Source organism: Erpetoichthys calabaricus, chromosome 11, assembly GCF_900747795.2.
Source record: "Erpetoichthys calabaricus chromosome 11, fErpCal1.3, whole genome shotgun sequence".
Classification (NCBI taxonomy): domain Eukaryota; kingdom Metazoa; phylum Chordata; class Cladistia; order Polypteriformes; family Polypteridae; genus Erpetoichthys; species Erpetoichthys calabaricus.
The window spans coordinates 116,264,105-116,286,851 of NC_041404.2; the positions used below are offsets into that span (position 1 = coordinate 116,264,105).

General features: G+C 39.9%; 1 protein-coding gene across 3 annotated transcripts in view; it reads right to left on the reverse strand.

Annotated features, from left to right (window-relative positions):
* Positions 1-22,747, reverse strand: part of pdlim7 (PDZ and LIM domain 7) — a 265,260-nt gene that overhangs the window by 125,597 nt on the left and 116,916 nt on the right. For all 3 annotated transcript variants that reach the window (XM_051934153.1, XM_051934152.1, XM_051934154.1), the window contains exon 3: positions 5,831-5,982. In XM_051934153.1, the coding sequence (XP_051790113.1) occupies positions 5,831-5,982 (152 nt within the window). The remainder of the gene's footprint in view (positions 1-5,830; positions 5,983-22,747) is intronic.

The following is a 22,747-nucleotide window of genomic DNA, read 5'->3' on the forward strand; positions in this document are numbered from 1 at the left end:
CAGGCACGTCCAACCGGGAGAAGGCCCCGGGGAAGACCCAGGACACACTGGAGGGACTATGTCTCCCGGCTGGCCTGGGAACGCCTCGGGATTCTCCCAGATGAGCTAGAAGAAGTGGCCGGGGAGAGGGAAGTCTGGGTATCTCTGCTCAAGCTGCTGCCCCCGCGACCCGACCTCGGATAAGCGGAAGAGGATGGATGGAGGGTGCAGAACAAATGCGCGCTCTCTTGTCGCTATAAAAGTAATGTTCTTTCTTAGCCAAATATGTGCCTTACCTATCTGTGTGTAAAGAATGCTGATGAGATCTGAAACAAACAGTAGTCAATGTGCATGCTGCCAGTTGAATAGTGAATAAGCTACTCTTTTGGGTTCATATATTTGTAAATCTGACTCTGAAGGAGTCAGTGCCTCACCAGCTTCAGTACTGGCAACAGAAATCGTCAACATACAGTCTGCTGGCGCCAGTGGCCGAGGACCTTGTCTATGCACCTGCATTACAGGCATTCGTTGAGCAAATATTTTAACTGTGCGACTATCTGTGCAACAGAAGTCATTGCAACATTAATAAATCTCTCGAAATGTGTGCTTGTTTAAAGCTTAATAGTAACGTGCTTGCACAGACTGGTTTTTCGGGTTGAAACATTTGATCTTGCTGACTGTACTCATTAGGCCACTTAATCTGTTTGATCATTGATAGTCATGCTGTGTTTAACGGCATTATGAACTGTGAGTGTATTTTGATGACTGAAACATAACTTGCATTGAAATATGTGTGACAAAAATTGGTACTGTTTTAGAACAGGTATTATTCCAAAGTAGAGCATCTTCTATGTGAACATAGCATGCTCACATTGTGTTCAAATTTCCTCCCCATTTTTCCCATAGCAATTACTTGCACTAAATTGTCACTAAGAAGGTGAGGGGCACGATATTTGTATGTACTATATTTGTCAATCAACATGCATATTGAACTTATCTCTGTTTAATTTTGCACAGATTGCCTATTTGTACAGAAGGCCATATACTATGTTTTATTCCAAAATTTAATCAGAGTCTGCATCCTGTACAGTGCCAGACGGCGCACTGCATGATAATGTGCAGTGAATACACTTGACTTGAGCATTCATAGTTTTCATACTCGGTACGTTTAGCATTCGTTTACTCAGAGGTTGATGCGGTTGCTGCTTCCTGAGTAGCTCTTCTTTTCTTCACCCTAGAATGTGAAGCCGCTTCTTCTCTTCTTTCATCTGTATCTTTCCGCGTTAAAATTGATTAAGTCAGCATATATGTTGCAATTACTTAGTATGTTTTCCTTAACTTTTCACTTAAGCTGGCACTTAAATTCAATCTGCCTCAAGAATGATTTAAGATATGAAGAGGTAGGGCAGTGTTCTCCCTAGCGTCTGTTAGCCGGGAAATTTAGTTGAGCGCCCAGCTGTCATCTCGCATGACATTGTGAGATGACAGTAGCAGATCTACAAGCACAGGCAGATCTAATGATCTGCAGAGATGGCAAGGGATGAGCGGGCGGGTGGGAAAACAGTTTAGAAGCAGGATCGCAAGTGGCAAGGGGAGAGGCGCAGGCCGGGATGTTTCCGATCACTCGATGCTGAACAAGCTAATAGCGAGGACAAGGTGGAGCGGAGTTCACAAGCAAACAGTATGGGGAGGTGGGCTTTCAAGAGGGGGCTGTACATGGTAATAGCGGGGGTGTAGCAGCTTAATACAGTAGCAAGGAGTATGGGGAGGTGGACAGGCGAGAGGGGCTGTACATGCTAACAGCAGGGGCAGAGCGGCAGTTCACAAGCAAAGAGGATGTGTAGGTGGGCGGGCGAGAGGAGGACTGATAAAATAAAAAAGACTAGTGGAACCAGCCTGTCAGATAGCAGAAAAAAGTGTGTCAGGAAGTAACGTCTCTGTTCTCAGTGTCAGTGCAATCTGTGTATTGCTGCTAAGCATACAGCTGCTCTCTTCTTGTTCAGTACATAGCAAACCAATATATATAAAGTTGTTTAAGCATTAGGTGTGTTCTGTGTGCAAAAATCCTTGTAGCACTCACTGTGGTTCCTGTTAAAGTGACTCCCTCTGCCGTTTTTATATTTGCTCATACTGAGGGTTTTGTTAAAGTGACCCCATCTGCCGTTGTTATATTCGCTCATATTTTGGACCTGCGTCCATATTGCAAAAAGTGTGCAGAAACCCTTGCAGCACACACTGTGTCCTGAGCAAAAGTTTTGTCACTGAATTGCTGAGGGTTTTGTTAAAGTGACCCACCTGCCATTCCTTTTTTTGTTCATATCTTGCCCTGCCGTAGTGCAAGTGTGCATTGAATATCCAACAGACTCCCACTTTCCCACTCAAAAGTCTTATTCATAGGTACTTTTAAATTTTTTCCAAACATTTTATCAACATGAGTAAAAAAAGTGTTCAGAAAATAACAGTGCTCAGTTATTTCAGAAAAGAGATGCCACAAACTAATGAAGGTGCAGCATCAACTCCTGATGTGGCAATTTCAGACAAAGACATTACAGAGGATGGTCTATCAGGAGAAATCTCTTTAGCACACACTCTGCCAATTGGTAAATCTAAGCATCGCTTATCCAGCATAAACAAACAATGGTTTAAAGATTTCGACTGGCTAATGGTCAAAAAAAAAAAAATGGTATGTGGTGCTCATTGTGCATGAAATATTCAAACAAACACCCCCCCAAGGAGGGAGTTACCTTGGGTAAACGTGTCATGCACAAGAATTCGAAAAGAAAGCTTGCCGGACCATGAAAAAACCTCTGCTGACCTTTTAGGAAAGCGTGTACTAGAGCAAACTGGAATCGGTCAAAGTGAAAGATCTGTATCTGTGTTAACTTACAGAGAGATGCCTTTGTGGGAGCTTTAAGATCCATGTATTGGTGGGCAAAAAATGAGTTGCCACATACAACGTTGTTTGAAAAGCTGTTGGAACACTGTAAAAAAAATGGGTTGTTCCTTTCTACAACATCTCAGTGTTGGTAAAAATGCACATTACACCTCTGAAAGAATAATGCAAGAGCTGCTGGATGTCTTTGCAACAGAAATAAAGTCTAACATACTGAAAAATATACATGCTGAAAATTTTTTCAGTATTCTGTGTGATGAAACCACAGACATATTAGTTGTAAAACAATTATTCACATTAAATGTTTGCCAGGTCACTAAAGAGGTCAGAATTAGTTTTGTGTCAACCTGAACTATGATTGATGCCAAAGCGGAGACTATAACCAACACACTGAGTGAGACTATAGACACTCTAGGCTTGAAAACTACTAATCTGGTTGGACTAGGGTCAGATGGAGCAGCTGTTATGATTGGGAAACAGAAAGGTGAGGCAAAACTGCTTAAAGATAAAACATCTGGACTCTTGGTCAACTGCCACTGTGTAAACCACCTATTGGCCCTTGCAAGTGCCCAAGCAGCAGCTGCTGTAGCTTATTTAACAAAACTGAACAACATCTTAAGGCAGCTGTTCTATCCATCCATCCATCCATTTTCCAACCCGCTGAATCCAAACACAGGGTCACGGGGGTCTGCTGGAGCCAATCCCAGCCAACACAGGGCACAAGGCAGGAAACAATCCTGGGCAGGGTGCCAACCCACCACAGGACACACACAAACACAGCCACACACCAAGCACACACTAAGGCCAATTTAGAATCGCCAATCCACCTAACCTGCATGTCTTTGGACTGTGGGAGGAAACCGGAGCGGCAGCTGTTCTATTTCTTCCAAAATTCTTCAGTTAGGATGGCTGGTTTAATGGAAATCCAAAATATTCTGAACATTCCCCAGATTAAGCTGAAAATGGCCAGTGACATTCCACAACGGGCACTCTACTGAGACTGCACTGCTTTCAGTAACTAATGCTCTTAGATCTGCTCAAGCTTCTTCTCTCTCCTCTGTCCTTATCCTCCCTGACCTTTCGTCAGCTTTCAAAACTGCTAACCACTCTTTGATTACCTCTGAATCAGTATTTCCGCCTTGGACTGGATCAAGTGCTACATCTTGGACTGATCCTTTTGTGTTTACTGGTCTAACTCCTTATCTACTCCATAGAAGTTTACTACAGGTGTGCCTCAAGGATCACTACTGAGTTCGCTTCTCTTTTCGTTCTGCATTCGTCCCTTAGTCAATGTAATTTCTTCTCATGGCTTCTCCTACCATCTCTGTGCTGTTGATGCACATATCTTCCTCTCAATTCCATCTTACAACCCACAGCTTTCAGCCCAGATCTCCACCTGTCTCTCTGCCATTTCATCATGGATTAATGGTCATCACCTTAAACTTAACCTTTTAAAGTCAGATATTTTGTATTTGTTCTCTCATCTTCCTTTGTCAAATTTGCCTCTGTGCATCACCCTTGAAGTTGCTACTCTTTCACCATCAGTCATGATCTTGGTGTGACTTGAGACTCCTTGCTTTCATTCATCGAAATGAATGATGTCTCTCTTTTCATCCTATTTGAACAGCACCAATTTACTTGTATTTAGATGTCTTTTATATGTATTTAGATGTCTTTTATAAACACACCTTTTCATTAAATATTTTGGAATTGCTTAATTTCTTTCTTACAGGGTAACTACTGTGGTACTGACAATGTATAATTTATACTCACTTTTGTCTTAGTCTAGCTGCAGGCATAATTATGTTGTAGTTCTACCTCCTTGTGCTTGCTTTTTTATCTTGTTCTCTGTTACTTTTGATGTCTGTAGCTTCAGTCTTGTATGTATAATAACTTGCTTTGTGATATTGCTTTTTGTCAGGCAGTCTGTTAAATAAATAATAATTTGTGTACCTTTTTCATTAATAGTCTGATAAAGATACAAAAAATAAAAGGAAAAGAGAGGGACAAATGCACCCAGCTCAAAAATGAAATATTTTACCTTATTAGTAATAGTGAATGTGCCAGACAGGGGTGCTACTGGCTCAAAAAATGCATTTTTCAGTGTCTCTTGTGTTACAAAAGTTCAGATGATTTTTGAAATAAAGAAAATTGCAAACCTAACTTACAAAATCCATTTGGAGATGCAAGATTGATTTTTTTCTAATAATTTACTGTTAGAAAGAAATGCACGCTATATGTGTTAAGCCTATAGTAGTGTTATATCCAAAGGAATTATTCCTCTCCACAAACAGTCTTCAGCTGGTTTTAATCTTGTGGCTGCATGTTTAGCACTGAACGCAAAGGGAAATGACATGCACTATGCACCCTCTGTTTGAAGTGATCACTTGATGGATTACATGCTCAGTCATAATGGGTGGGAAAGTACATTTAGTTTTGATGGAGTTATGCATTTTGTAAGCTTAGATAACTAAAGCTATCTTTTTTTTCACAGCCGCAGTCACTCATCCTGTAATGCTGGCCTTCAACTAGAAATCTATTAGTGGACTGAAATTAAATGTGGTTAAACCATTAAAAGCTGCAACTATGCTCTAACTTAGTTTACATACTTGCAAAGGCAAATTAAACATCATAATATAAGCTTAAATAAAACTCTCTGATCCAAATATCAATGGACCGACCGTGTCAGGCAGCATGATGCAATATTTTATTGCTAAAAACTAGGAAATGTAGAGTTTCAATTTTTGTTTTTTCTTTGAATGTTATAAGGGTAACAATTTGGTGTATACAACAGAATATGCAAAATACACTTTTACAATTCTTAAAACAATAATTAATAAATAATCCAAGACATGTTATTGAAATTTGTTAGTCAAAAAAAAAGTAAGTAGCTTCTACCGTTCTACCTATAAATTAGTCATACTTGATGCAATAAAGTTCAGTGTTGTCATTTTCTACCTGCTTAGGGTGAGGGAGAGTCTATCAGTACATGCTTTGATCTTGTTCTGTGCCTCTACATGTGTTAAACCTTCAGCATTCACACCATCAATGGATACCACCCAGTCTCCAACTCCAACATTCTGCTGGGCTGCCTTGCCACCTGGAGTTAGCTAGAAAAACAAAACAAAAAATGTTAGGAAACAAATGGTAGGCATGCAGATGCTTAGAACTATATCAGGGCCAGCTCAGATTCAGTTATTTTTGTCTTGACCATGTGGCTTAAAAAAAAAAATCCAAATTCTAAACCTAAACAGTATAATCAAAAACAGATTGAAAAGTACCTTAATCATTAGAATAAAATCATCTAGCTGTGGTATATATGCTGCAAAAGATTATCTAGTAAATGTTTTGTGAACGTACATCTCATAGACAGAAAATTGCTTCAGCTAATAAAAATGTATCTTACTGTTGGAAGTTTCTTTTTGCACCCACCTTCATAGTATTAAAGGTCCCTAAAGTCTTACTATGTCGCTACTTGGTAGCCTATTCCAAGTGTCTACGGTTCTCTGAGTAAAGAAAAACTTACCAATATTTGTGTGAAATTTACCCTTAACAAGTTTTCCAACTGTGTCCCCATGTTCTTGATGAACTTATTTAAAAATAACAGTCTCCATCCACTGTACTAATTCCCTTCATAATTTTAAAAACTTCAGTCATGTCACCACTTAATCTTCTTTTGCTTAAACTAAAAAGGCTCAGTTCTTTTAAACTTTCTTCAACCTCTTCAGCCCTGGAATGAGCCTTCTCTGGACCTTTTCTAGTGCTGCTATGTCTTTTTTGTAGCTTGGAGACCAAAACTGCACATAGTACTCCAGACAAGTGCATTATAAGGCTTGAGCATAACCTCCTTGGACTTGCACTCCATACATATTGCTATATAACCTAACATTCTGTTTGCCTTCTTAATGGCTTCTGAGCACTGTCTGAAAGTTGATAGCAGAGTCAGCAATGACTCCTAAATCCTTCTCATAAGGTGTGCTCTCGATTTTCATACCTCCCATTGTGTATTAAATCCTAAAATTTTTACTTCCTATGTGTAATACTTTACATTTACTGACATTAAATTTCATCTGCCAAAAATCTGCCTAAGTTGTGTGCTGTCCAAGTACTTCAGTAAGGATTTAACAGATTTTAAATTATCTGCCAATCCACCTATCTTGGTATTATCTGCAGACTTAACCAGCTTGTTACTTATATTCCAATCCAAACCATTTATATATATTAAAAACAGCAGCAGCCCTAGCACTGATCTCTATGAAACACCACTCTTAACATCACCCTATTCTGACAATTTTCCGCGCACCATCACCCTCTACTTCCTATGTCTGAGTCAATTCTGCACCCATCTACAAACATTATACTGAACTCCCACTTCTTTTAGTTTGATGCCCAACCTCTCATGTGGCACCTTTTCAACTGCTTTCTGAAAGTCAAGATAAATAATATTGTGTGATTCACTTTGACCATATCCTTTTGTTATTCCAGCATGTCAGTCAAACATGATCTCCCTCTTCTGAACACATGCTAACTATTCAGAAAAACTCCTGTATTTGCCATGTGCTGCTCAATGTTATCTTTAATAATTCCTTGCATCAATTTTCCTGCGATGCAGCCTTTAGTTGCTTGGATCTGCCCGGTCACCCTTTTTATATAACGGAATAATATTTGCCATTTTCCAGTCCTTTGGAATCTCCCCAGTGTGAGTTGACTTCCTAAAAATGTGTCAAGGGTTAAAATATGTACTCGCTAGCCTACTTAAGAACTTGAGGGTAAATATTACCTGGTCCTGGTGATTTATTTGCCTATTTAATCTGAGCAGTACTTCTCCCTCAACAATTTCTAAATCACCTCCTTAGAAGTCCCATTTACCACTGGGAAGTTATCCACTTGCTCACTTGTGAAGACCTCAGAAAAATTACGTTTAGAGCATCTGCTATTTCACTGTCTGTATCATTTAATTCCCGTTTACAATTCCTAAAGTATTTAACCTCCTCCTTGACTGTTCTTTTACTACTAAACTACTTAAAAAATATCTCAGGGTCATCTTTTGCCTTATTTGCTATATTCCTCTCCAATTGTCTTTTAGCCTCCCTAATATCCTTTTTAATGATTGCCCTTACATTCTCATACACCCTACGATTCATTTTGGAGTCATTAGTCTTATACAGCTGTTTTTTCCTTTTTTTCTGTTAATGTCAAAGGGCAGGAGATTACTATTAGAAAGAGGCTTTACAAATTAGATCTACATAGGAGGAGTGCCAGGAGGAAACCTTTGCTGTGCAAAAAGATCATCAGGGCAATACTAAAATTTGACATTGAACACCTAGGCAAAGATATGCTCTGGACTGACAACGCAAAGCTACACTTCCAGGGCATTGTACAATAGCTGACCTTGCTCTCTAACCACTAAAGGTCATGCAAAAAGACTATTTCCCCTCTGGGATTAATTAAGTATATCAAACAAAAATTAAACTTGTTTGGCTACATTGCCAGAACACGTTTGGTGAAAACTAAAGACTGCATTTGATCAGAACACCACCATACCAGCTGTAAAGAGTGATAGTGAAAATGTTATAGTTTGGGGCTGTATTACTGTATCAGGGCCTTGGCAACTCATCATCATAGAATCCACCATGAATTCATCATTGTACAAGAGGGTGACTGAGGGTAATACAAGTCCATTTATCAGAAGATTAAAGCTCACCTGAAGGTGGACCTTGCAACATGACAATGCCACTAAATATACCATCAAATCCACCAAGTAATGGCTGAAAAAACAGAAATACAGACTTCTGGAATGGCTAAGTCAAAGCCCAGATCTGAATCCCATCAAGATGCCGAGGACGGGATTTGAAACAGGCTGTACATGCAAGATAACACCTACCTGAGGTGGTTTCTATCCAAAAATATTGAAAATGAAAAGAAAATCAAGGGATGTATTTACTGTTTTACATCACCGTATATATATGTGTGTGTGTGTCTATAAGCGTTGAGAGGTGACAAATTCCTGTATGTAGAAATATACCTGGCTAGCTGATTCTGAACTTTTTTTAATTACATAAAAAGCACATTATGATAACACATTCTCTCCCCACATTCATACTTTCGTCCTACAACCCAGACATGAGTGTTAGGTTAACTGGTGATTAAGAATCTGTCCGGAGTAAGAAAGTGTGGGTGGGTGCAGAAATGTGTCCTGTATTACACAGGTAACAAATCCAGAGCTGGTTCCTAATTTGTGTCCAGTTCTCTCAATGACCCTAAATATTAATTAAGATGATTTAAATACAGGATGGATGGATGCAAGTAACTGCCTTTATACAAATCAAGTTAAATAAGCAGATATTGCAGCATCAATAAATTCCCTATAGACAGTCCTGGGTGAAATCCAAATTTTAATTGATATGTATACATTTTAAAGAGTAAATTAAGTAAATAAATTAAACTTTATTGCCTTTCACAGAATGACAAAAAAGATTAAATATAAATACACAATGAGTGGGGTCTAGAACTAGAGAGTAAAACGTGAAAGAAAGACGTGGAAGCTTTAGTGAATTTGTCAGTATATGGAGTACAAGTCAAGAGAGGTAAACTCAAGTAATATAATGCACTTGTTATGATATATCTTTAACACCATGGTCCATTTTGTTTTCTATATTACAAAAAGAACATACCATTACTAGGGATGGGCTTCATTTATTCATAATCAATCAATGACATCCACTTTAAATTATAAAAACAAAAAAATCACCCATATATATAATTTTTTTTAAAATGAATTTTCCTGCCTTTAACATGTTAAAATTAGTATATTTTGATGGGTACTCTCCTTCCTTCAAAATGGTGAAAGAATACTTGATTGGACACTATTCTATCACTATAGTAGAAAGGGAAGCATACTTTAAACTATACCATAAAGGACCAGAAGATCCAAGAATGCACAAAATGAAACAATAAGCAATAGTCTAAACTGGGAAACACATAATACCAAACGTTTAAGCCAAGTTGCTAACTAAAAAAAAGTCAAAATCATGCAGAAGTCCAAACTCCTTAATAACTACATATTAGATGCTTTTTTAACAGTTTAAAAAGAAAATTATCTCCATGTTTACAGAGTCTTCCAATAACAGTTAAAGTTGAAATTGAGCACTCATTAAATATTAGTAAAACTAAAGGTCAATATTGCAGGTAAGCATGGAATATCTACTGTAACATGCATGTCTGCAATGTCAAGTGACTTCATTATCTGCATCTCTAAGCCATGAGGCATGCACAAACAGAAAAAGTTTTCTCAAGGCATTTACATGGTCCTGCTGTAATAGCATGAGCCAGTGGACATTAAATGATGGCATATTCAAAATGGATCTCAATTACTTATTAAAAGACTTTGTTATAGACATTGCCATATATCCTTTCATCTACTTTCAAAACAGGAAACTGGATACTATCCCAACAACATTCTCACAATAGCAAGCAAACCTAAATGAGAGGAGCATTGTAGGGCACAGTTACAAGTGCATTCATCCGCAACCATACTTTCTCATTCTGACATAATTTTGAGTCCTGAGTTAACGTGCATAAATGCTGGGATGCCACCATAAGATAACTTTTGTATTCAATATTAACACCAGTAATATACTGTAATTGACTACTGATTTTCCTTGTAGTCAATTAACTGAAACTGAGAGACCACATTATATTCAGCAATCTAGCATTCAAATACTGTACATGATGTACTGTATGTGTTTTAACCCATTTACATTAGCTTGCCTTTAAACCCAAATAACTGACACAAACTTAGTGTTTTGTGTTATAAGGTGCTTTATTGTCACCAACCCGACACAGACGGACACCAGAGGCACGGGTAAAATACACAAAATAATTTATTTTCTTCAGCCGTGGGACACGTCTTCCCCGTGCCCCACTGGCCCTACACAGTCCCCAAAAACACCACCAAAGAAAAAACACGCAAAACACACTCTTCTTTTCCTCCACTCTTCCCAGGGTAGCTTTGTCCTCCTCCTGACTCTGACGCCCTGAGTAGTGGCTGCAGGCTCTTCTTATAGCCCACCTGGAAGTGCTGCAGGGCTCGTTAACCTACTTCCGGCTGCACTTCCGGGTGTGGTTGCGCTCCCACCCAGACGGGCTCATTAAGCCGTGCAGCTCTATGTAGCTCCCCCTGGCAGAAGCCACAGAGCCCAACCAGGATGAGCTCCGGTGTACCATGAAAGTGGCCCCGACACAACCCAGGGGGACTGCCAACAAAGGTTCTGAGGGACATAGTGTGGCTCCCATGGCTGCTCCCCTGGATCCAGTGACAAAGGGGCATCCCAGACGGGCTTGGGTCCCAGCCGTCCGCCACAGTTTCTAGATTCATATTCAGTATGGTGTTTTACTTGTATTGCTTCAAGTGGGTGTGCCTGCGATGTGTTTCTGTTAACGCAGTATATGTCATATTATCTGAGAGACATGCTTTGTGCTTAGTATTGAAACACTAAATACATTTTTTTTTATAGTTTTAACAAAAGGAGCAGCTCATCTCATTGCTGGGATACACAAGTCAAATAGCTATTTCATTTGAAACTTCAATATTTCAATAACTAACAACTGCTGTTAACATTGCAGGTAATGCAGTTTCCTCACACATTCTAAAATCTTTTATGCATTATTCTGGATGTGTGGAAGAGTCAGAAAATGGATTGATGTTTAAACAGGCATCTGTAGATGTTTAATCACAGAGTGAAGGGAAAGCCTCCGTTTCTTTTATCAGGACTGTGTGGGACATAGAATTAAAAAGTGGCAATAACGAAAACCTATGTACAGTTAGGTCTATAAATATTGGGACAGAGACAACTTTTTTCTAATTTTGGTTCTGTACATTACCACAATGAATTTTAAATGAAACAACTCAGATGCAGTTGAAGTGCAGACTTTCAGCTTTAATTCAGTGGGGTGAACAAAACGATTGCATAAAAATGTGAGGCAACTAAAGCATTTTTTTTAACACAATCCCTTCATTTCAGGGGCTCAAAAGTAATTAGACAATTGACTTTAAGGCCATTTCATGGGCAGGTGTGGGCAAGTCCGTCGTTATGTCATTATCAATTAAGCAGATAAAAGGCCTGGAGTTGATTTGAGGTGTGGTGCTTGCATGTGGAAGATTTTGCTGTGAACAGACAACATGCGGTCAAAGGAGCTCTCCATGCAGGTGAAAGAAGCCATCCTTAGGGCTCATTTATACTTCACGCTCAGAACGCGTACGCGCCCGCATCATGGCTGCCACGCGTTCTGAGCAGGTCCTCAGAAATTAACGCGACGTGTGCGCGAGTTGCAGTACCAGCAAAAAGTTGGGGGGCACAGTGTGCTAAAAGTTGGAATGTGACGTCAGAGTCTCTGTTTACTATCTACATGTAACAGAAAGCCGCTTTGCGGATCCTACGAGATCGGTGTGCACACTTCCATATTTGATAAATGGTTCGATGTGGTGAAGCAAAATGCCGACATACAAATGTATTCGTGGTGCTTTTATATTCAAGCGTCGCATATTCCCGATCGTAATGACACGATACATTTTAAAATTCTCACATACCGTCTTCTATGCTATCTTTTTTTCTAGGGCTTCCTCTGCTCCGGACAGCAGCGAATTGCCAGCAATAGATCACCACACTGAGCACATTAAATGTATGATATTCCAACTCTCTGCACATTTAGAATCCTTAGATTTATACTTGATATCACTTTCATGATGAAAAGTATTAAAGTATGTATATTACATTTTACAGATAAATCGGTAATTTCGTTTAAATAATGAATACTGTTAATAATTACACACATGGGTGACACAGTGGTGGAGCGTTAGCGCTGCTGTCTTGCAGGGAGTCACGTCACTAATATTCCCTGCCTGGAGTTTACACGTTTTCCTGCTGGGTTTCCTCAGTGTGCTCCATTTTCCTTCCAAAGATATGCAGATTTAGGGATTTGGTGCCGCTAAAATGACGCTAGTGTATGTGTGTGCTTGTATGATCATCAAGGGATTGTTTCTCACTCGTGCCCAATGCTTGCTGGAATGGACACATCCCTGGATTTAATCAATAAACATCCTTTTCAGTGATATTACGGTAAGGTGTCATCGGAATTTAATGGGTGTTCTAGGCAATTCACAACACAGAGAAGCCGAACCTGTTCTCACCATAATAATATCTCGCACTGCCACCTGGAAGATTCCTCCAGATTTACGAAAAGTACGCGCACAAGTATAAACACTTCAATGCTTGCGTAGCAGGAGCGTCCGCTGCTGCAGCATCCATCGCGTGAAGTACAACTCCGGCCTTAAGCTGCAAAAACAGAAAAAACCCATCCGAGAAATTGCTACAATATTACGTGTGGCAAAATCTACAGTTTGGTACATCCTGAGAAAGAAAGCAAGCACTGGTGAACTAAGCAACGCAAAAAGACCTGGATGTCCACAGAAGACAACAGTGATGGATGATCGCAGAATCATTTCCATGGTGAAGAGAAAACCTTTCACAACAACCAACCAAGTGAACAACACTCTCCAGGGGGCAGGCGTATCGATATCCAAGTCTACCATAAAGAGAAGACTGCATGAAAGTAAATAAAGAGGGTGCACTGCAAGGTGCAAGCCACTCATAAGCTTCAAGAATAGAAAGGCTAGATTGGACTTTGCTAAAGAACATCTAAAAAAGCCAACACAGTTCTGGAAAAACATTCTTTGGACAGATGAAACCAAGATCAACCTCTACCAGAAAGATGGCAAGAAAAAAGTAAGGAGAAGGCGTGGAACAGCTCATTATCCAAAGCATACCACATCATCTGTAAAACACGGTGGAGGCAGTGTGATGGCTTGGGCGTGCATGGCTGCCAGTGGCACTGGAACACTAGTGTTTATTGATGATGTTGACACAGGACATTAGCAGCCGAATGAATTCTGAGGTGTTCAGAGACATACTGTCTGCTCAAATCCAGCTAAATGCAGTCAAATTGATTGGGCGGAGTTTCATGATACAGATGGACAATGACCCAAAACATACAGCCAAAGCAATCCAGGAGTTTATTAAAGCAAAGAAGTGGAAAATTCTTGAATGACCAAGTCAGTCACCTGATCTTAACCAAATTGAGCATGCATTTCACTTGTTGAAGACTAAACTTCAGACAGAAAGGCCCACAAACAAACAGCAAATGAAAGCCGCTGTAGTAAAGGCCTAGCAGAGCATTAAAAAGGAGGAAACCCAGCATCTGGTGATGTCCATGAGTTCAAGACATTTTATTTCCAGTTATTTAATTTGTCCAATTACTTTTGAGCCCCTGAAATGAAGGGACTGTGTTAAAAAAATGCATTAGTTGCCTCACATTTTTATGCAATCGTTTTGTTCACCCCACTGAATTAAAGCTGAAAGTCTGCACTTCAACTGCATCTGAGTTGTTTCATTTAAAATTCATTGTGGTAATGTACAGAACCAAAATTAGAAAAAAGTTGTCTCTGTCCAAATATTTATGGACCTAACTGTATGTGGGTTTTCAGTTTTATTTTTCCAATGATAATCAGGATTCTAGCAAGAAATTATGCTTTGAAATTTTCCTGTCTCTAACACAAAGCTTTTCTAGACATGATTTTTCCTGGCTTTCTTTTCGAGATGTGTTAATGTAGTGCAGTAGCACTGTGAGCCATTCTCACATGTAGTTTTTACTAATGCTTTTATCATGTATTATTGTGCCTTCCAAAGTAATACTGTATGACCACTTGAAGTCACTCATCACTGCAATACTGACTTCACTCTGTACTATTAATATTGCAAAAATGCTAGTATTGTTAACGTTTTGGCATTTTGGTAGCAACTTGGTACCAAAGTAATGTTTCTTATGACATCCCTAATATAATGTGTTAGAGACTGGAAATATGCTGATACGTAAAGTGTGCAAATTCTACAAAGACTAGGCCAGAAATTATAACTAGGTCCCTGAAGCTTTTGGGCAACAAAACTAATGACCATACCAGCCTCCATATTGTAAAGAACACAAACAGTTGTATGATGTCATCAAGTGTTGCTATTTGAAATGTTGGTTGTTATGACGTCATGCATCACACTGGGCCTATGTGTCTGTAGCATCACAGGGGTATGTGGTTTTAATCATCTTACAGAAGAGTGAACCACATTCTCAGCAACTGTCCACACTTGGTTAAAATAAAGAAAAAACTGGTCACTATTGATGTGTGAACCCACATGGAGTTTGCTTCACCGTGAATTTGGCGAAATCATGGAAGTGCTGGAGAACTTTATCAAACTCCACAAAATGCTTTTATGTCAATGGTGGAAGGAGAAAATGAACTAGTTTTCACTGGATTATAAAGTTGCAATGATGTTTTAATTATACCTGAGAGCTAGGGATGCATTTGCCAGCTATGCTGGACTGATAACTGTTGCCAAAAATGTGATATGAGCCATGAGGCAGCAGTGCTAACCACTGTGCCTCAAACAACAAAAGGTGAGGATGGACTGATAACCACAAAACAAAATACAACAAACGGAAACAAACCAGAAATAAGTGAAAAAAAATCATTGCATTTACTGAGTTCCAATCTTGGGGCACACATTAGTCATACGACAAAGTGGCCGTGTAAGACTGGCTCATTTTATTGTTTGAGGCACTAGGTGAAAATTTAACGTCTTTTTTTTCCCCGATCACTATGCAAATGCTGTACGTTCTTTTCTTATATGAAGGTAAAGTCATTTCTCTGACGAATCCCCTTTCCGATTGTTTGGGGCATCCAGAAAAAAATAATTGCCCATAGCAGAAAAGATGAGCACTACCATCAGTTAAGAACACAACCATGAATAAAGAATGGTAAACATCCTCCGAGAGCAACTTCTCCCAACCATCCAAGAACAGTTTAGTGATGAACAATGCCTTTCCCAACATGATGAAGCTCCATGCTATAAGTCAAAAGTGATAACTAAGTGTCTCAGAGAACAAAACATCAAAATTTTGGGTCCATGGGCAGGAAACTCCCCAGACCTTAATCCCAATGAGAACTTGTGGTCAAACCTCAAGAGGTGGTTGGACAAACAAAAATCCACAAATTCTAACAAACTCCAAGCATTGATTATGCAAGAAGGGGCTGCCATCAGTCAGGATTTGGCCCAGAAGTTGACTGACAGCATGCCAGGGCTAGTTTCAGAGGTCTTGAAAAAGGGACAACACTGCAAATATTGACTCTTTGCATAAACTTAATGTAATTGTTAATAAAAGCCTTTAAAACTTATGGAATTCTTTAATTATACTTCAGTATACCATAGAAACACCTAACAAAAAAAATCTAAAAACAATGAAGCAGCAAACTTTGTGAAAACCAATACTTGTGTCCTTCTCAAAACTTTTGGCCACAACTGTATAACAATCTCTGCTTATGTAACAATCAAACTTAGTCAAAAATTGTATTTCGCAATCTTTCTTTGTGCATTTTACAAGCACCAATTATTTCTCTTATAAATGCTTGATTGAACCAAAAATAATAATTCTAGATCAGAATCACAATTTATAAAAAATGCTGTAGTATTTTTCACATCGTTAGGTGTCACAAAATATACATAAAGACAATCTGAGAAATCAAAAATAAATCAGCAAAACAAGCTAAACACACCAGAGAAGCAAGGTGCAACTATTCTGTATTGGTCAAAAACTCACAAAGACGACTGAAAAAAAAAAAACCACTTCAAACTGTTTTTAAATACATCAGAGAAAAAAAAAACTGACATCATCCCTTTTTTTAACCAAAGTTAATGAATTTGTCAACAAACTAACATCTCATAAAACAAACATTCTACATTCACTTAGCACTGAAATAATATAAGAATATCAGTTCACTATGTTTAAGGTGTAATACCAAAAATTGTTTCTGAACATAGAGTCAATGTAGAAGCTTAAATGATTACAGTAAGAACTAGGGAGTAGGCACAAAAGCAACCTAATTCATTTACTGTATAGGATTGGTTTTCTCCTCCATTTGAATAACCCAGAACTTGGTTTATTACATTAAAGGAAGAATGTTTAGGCAAAATAATACTTTTTCATTATATTGCCTAGTAGTACGAGTTATATAAACTGTGATTAGGAATTCTTAGTTAAAAACAAATCACACTCCCTTTCTGTAATGAATCACTGTCAGTGTGTCAGATGTGTAAATTGATGTTGAGGAAGTCTCCACAAAGAGCATATTTTAAGTTTCAATTCAGTTTATTTTTGTACAGTGCTCTTCAAACAGTGCAGGTGCAGAGTGCTGTAACAAGTCCTCTGGTAAAATGCAATTATAGATTTTATAAATTACTAAATACAGAATTAGACTACCTAAAGACAAAGAGTTGTCAAAACACACAGAAAACAAAGTATAAACAGTTTAACATAAAGGAAAGCCAACATCATCTGTCCATTACCTAACTTTTGAACTATATTTCTGTCAGAACAGTGTGTGGTATAGTGGGTCCATGGCTTAGAAAAACACTTAAAAAATAAATAATGAACGCACTTGTGCTGGGGAAGGGAGCATGTGTGAGCAATTGTCTGCAAGGACGGCTTGTCTCTGGGTTGGTGCAAGGCGGTTGGCCAGGCGTGCCTTGCCTTGCTGGCACCTGCAGGCGGTCGGATTGTCTCATTATCAGCCCAGGGGCGCAATCAGGAGAGAAAAAAAAAAAGACAATGGAGGTTAAAGAGAGAAAGAAGAGAGGCAGGAATGTGAAAGAGTGAGCAGGCGGACAGGAGTGGAGCCCCAGGAAGGAGTGTGTGGCTGGCGCTCAGGAGAGGGCTGAGGAGTCACTCCTGTTGAACAACCAAGTAGTAGGAGTGACTACTATGCTTAGGTGTGTGCTCATTCTGGGGAGGAGCCAACGGATCGGCATTGGTGAGAAGACACAGCACGCTTTTGCCAGGCGGAGCCCGGAAAGGCAGCTTTGAGCACAGAGCAGGGTACAGCGGGCACCCCATAGACACCATAGTATGGGCAGCGGGGACATGGGCCAGGAAAAGAAGATTGTCTGCATCTACTAGGGAACTTCTCCTCGGGCTGCAAGGTCCAAAGATGGCAAGCCGAAGAGGAGTCAGATTTTTAAAGGGGCACCAAGGCTCATTAGACAAAAAGACAGTTTCCAGCCTGTGTTTTAACTTCTCTGCAATGGATTTTCTATTGATTGAATTTGAACATCCACTTGCACTTTGTTTTTATGGATTATTTAATTATTATAGAAGGAACACTGCACTTTTTGTACACTGTTGTGTTTGTTTGTCTTTTAATAAAAGCACTCGAGCACTTTTCACCACCATCTTGCTTGATGTGTTTCTTGTCATCTACTCAGCTCACCCCGGTCATGACTGTAGGCAGTGGCATATTTAAGAGGCTCCTGGTGGGACCCGGTAGCATGGGGCCAACCCGCACCGTCACACAGTGTAATTGTACCTATATTGTGTAACTACTAAATGGAACACATCATGCATCAAAATGCTGCATGTGCAAAATTAACAACATACTAGCCAACCCGCAGCGTACCATACGCCGCATAATCAGGCCGCTTTTTTAATGATTTTTAAGCACAGGGAGAAAATTAACATTTGAAAAATCGTAATGTAATAAATCACCAAGAAAAGTAACATTTCATGTGCCCACCCCCAACTTGTCACCTGAGTCGTTTTCCTCTTTGCACATTCCACATGCACCTGTGAGTCACGTAGACTTTTCATTGTTGTTTGCGGTTTTGGCTGCTTTTCTATATACAGTGGTGTGAAAAACTATTTGCCCCCTTCCTGATTTCTTATTCTTTTGCATGTTTGTCACACAAAATGTTTCTGATCATCAAACACATTTAACCATTAGTCAAATATAACACAAGTAAACACAAAATGCAGTTTGTAAATGGTGGTTTTTATTATTTAGGGAGAAAAAAAAATCCAAACCTACATGGCCCTGTGTGAAAAAGTAATTGCCCCCTGAACCTAATAACTGGTTGGGCCACCCTTAGCAGCAATAACTGCAATCAAGCGTTTGCGATAACTTGCAATGAGTCTATTACAGCGCTCTGGAGGAATTTTGGCCCACTCATCTTTGCAAAATTGTTGTAATTCAGCTTTATTTGAGGGTTTTCTAGCATGAACCGCCTTTTTAAGGTCATGCCATAGCATCTCAATTGGATTCAGGTCAGGACTTTGACTAGGCCACTCCAAAGTCTTCATTTTGTTTTTCTTCAGCCATTCAGAGGTGGATTTGCTGGTGTGTTTTGGGTCATTGTCCTGTTGCAGCACCCAAGATCGCTTCAGCTTGAGTTGATGAACAGATGGCCGGACATTCTCCTTCAGGATTTTTTGGTAGACAGTAGAATTCATGGTTCCATCTATCACAGCAAGCCTTCCAGGTCCTGAAGCAGCAAAACAACCCCAGACCATCACACTACCACCACCATATTTTACTGTTGGTATGATGTTCTTTTTCTGAAATGCTGTGTTCCTTTTACGCCAGATGTAACGGGACATTTGCCTTCCAAAAAGTTCAACTTTTGACTCATCAGTCCACAAGGTATTTTCCCAAAAGTCTTGGCAATCATTGAGATGTTTCTTAGCAAAATTGAGACGAGCCCTAATGTTCTTTTTGCTTAACAGTGGTTTGCGTCTTGGAAATCTGCCATGCAGGCCGTTTTTGCCCAGTCTCTTTCTTATGGTGGAGTCGTGAACACTGACCTTAATTGAGGCAAGTGAGGCCTGCAGTTCTTTAGACGTTGTCCTGGGGTCTTTTGTGACCTCTCGGATGAGTCGTCTCTGCGCTCTTGGGGTAATTTTGGTCGGCCGGCCACTCCTGGGAAGGTTCACCACTGTTCCATGTTTTTGCCATTTGTGGATAATGGCTCTCACTGTGGTTCGCTGGAGTCCCAAAGCTTTAGAAATGGCTTTATAACCTTTACCAGACTGATAGATCTCAATTACTTCTGTTCTCATTTGTTCCTGAATTTCTTTGGATCTTGGCATGATGTCTAGCTTTTGAGGTGCTTTTGGTCTACTTCTCTGTGTCAGGCAGCTCCTATTTAAGTGATTTCTTGATTGAAACAGGTGTGGCAGTAATCGGGCCTGGGGGTGGCTACGGAAATTGAACTCAGGTGTGATACACCACAGTTAGGTTATTTTTTAACAAGGGGCAATTACTTTTTCACACAGGGCCATGTAGGTTTGGATTTTTTTTCTCCCTAAATAATAAAAACCATCATTTAAAAACTGCATTTTGTGTTTACTTGTGTTATATTTGACTAATGGTTAAATGTGTTTGATGATCAGAAACATTTTGTGTGACAAACATGCAAAAGAATAAGAAATCAGGAAGGGGGCAAATAGTTTTTCACACCACTGTATAATCCACCAAGTCACCCGACCATGGTAGTACCCCTTGGAGGGGGGTGTGTACAAAGGGCAGGGACGTAATCAGTGCGAGCATATGACCCGCTAGCCATGTTTTTGAAAGTTTGGCCCTGTGCCTTATTAATTGTCATTGCAAAGGCAAATCTAACAGGAAATTGTCTTCATGTTAAAGTAAAAGGTAGGGATGCACCGATACCGAAACGGGTATCTGGTATCGGCCTCGATACCACATTTTCTAAAGTACTTGTACTCGTTAAAAGTCCCCCGATACCGGGGACCGATACCACGGTCTGAGAAATGTCTATGTTTGAGCGGCGTGTAAGGGGTTAATCACAGGCGCCGAGTGCCCGCCCCCAGGCCCCGGCTGCAGCTCAGAGCGGGGAGAAGGCGAGGCGAGACATGTCAGCCGTGTGGAACTATTTCAAAGTGAATGAAGATGACAAAACAAAGGCGGACTGCAAATTGTGCTCAGCGAAATTGTCCAGAGGAGGCTCAAAAGGTAGCGCATTTAACACAAGTAATTTAATCAAGCACCTAAAATCCCAACATGATAACGAGTACAAAGAGTTTACCCACGCTTCTAAACCAACACAACCCACGCTGCAGCAAACTCTTGCAAGACGAGAGAAAATGTCCAGAGACAATCCACGTGCTGTGAAAATAACACAAGCAATTATTGAGTACATTGCATTGAGTGACCAGCCACTCTCGGAGGTAGAAAATGTGGGATTCCTGCGTCTCCTCCATGTTCTGGAGCCCAGATATGATGTCCCAAGCCGCCGCTACATGACTGACACGGAGCTGCCTAAACTACATGACTCCGTGAAAAAACATATCCACAGCCTACTGCAAGCCTCCTCTGCGTTTAGTTTCACCACGGATATTTGGACAAGCAGTGTTAGCCCCGTGTCGCTAATTAGCCTAACCTCCCAGTGTATAGACGAGAGTTTCACGCCGCAACAAGCCATATTACGTGTGAAACAATTCCGCGGCTCGCACACCAGCCAGGCTATAGCGCATGTGTTTGAGGAAATGCTCCAGACATGGGGTATACCTAAAACATCAGTACATGTTGTGCTTCGTGACAATGCCAAAAACATGATTAAAGCCATGAATGACGCAGGGCTCCCAAGTCTGCCGTGTGTCGCGCACACGCTCCAACTGGCTGTTCACGAGGGCTTATTAGCACAGAGGAGCATAGCTGATGCTATAGCAGTGGGGCGGAAAATAAAAAAAAACCTGCCACTCACTTTTTCTAAATAGGCTCCATTAAGTGAGTCGTCTTAGACTTGATGTTAATACCTACCTCAGTTGCACTGACTGCCACAGTTCTATGTTGGTGGATGTTGTTAGTTTATTCAAATATTGTGCACTAAATAGCAAAGATGTTTATTAATGCCCCTTGTGTTGTCCAAAGCGGCAGAGTTTACAACAAACTGAAAAAAATACGTGAGTTGCACTGTCACTGTTTAAATTTTTTTTTATAATTATTTATTCTGTAATATGTTGCATACAACATGCTTTTCATTTTAAATAAATGTTCTTAATTCCAAACTAGTCCCTTGTTTTTTTTGTTAAATTATATGACTAAAGCTGTTACCTGTAAATTTAAATCATGTTTTTATTAAGTACTCGGTATCGGCAAGTACTCGGTATCAGCGAGTACTGAAATGTAAGTACTCGTACTCGTTTTCCAAAAAAGTGGTATCGGTGCATCCCTAGTAAAAGGCAAATTATCCGTGACAAACAAACAGTTTTACATGCTGCATACCAACCCGCGGCGTAGTATACACCGCATAATCACGCCGCTTTTTTAATGTTTTTTAAGCAGAGGGAAAAAAATTAACATTTGCAAAATCTGTAACACTGCTTTCAGTAAGTACAATGCACACGCGTTTAATTTGTCGGCCACTTTTTTGCCAGCCGTCTTTTCTGGTTTGGGCTGCTTTTACAGTGTTACCAATTGTGCATATTAAATCTTGAAATCCTTCGAGTAACTAATTAACTAACTAACACCCACCCACCCAGCTTGTGTGAAAAAAATGCGCCTGTTCTTTCATCATTTTGTTGCAGCCTATCAAAGACTTGCTGATCATGTTTTCTAGACTCAATATACATTGGCTTTTTACTCAGCACGAGGGGGCACATTCATCTCGGATTATTACATCCAGCTAGTCTGCTAGACTAATCTGCTACACGGCTGTGTTTGAAAAACCCATTTATCCCGTATGAGTTTCACCGGCATTAATGATTAGGAATCCGGTTGGAACAAAACCCTGCATCCACAGGGGTTCACCAGGACCGAGTTTGGGAAACACTGCTGAACACAGACGAAACCGACTCAGGTGAGGAGTGGGGGCGGGCAAAGTAATTGCAGCTATTGATTATTCAGTGTTGTTTGCCTGGGTGTCTGATCTGCGTCGACTGACATGGCTATTTTCTGCGTATCACATGGTTGTCTTCCGGCAG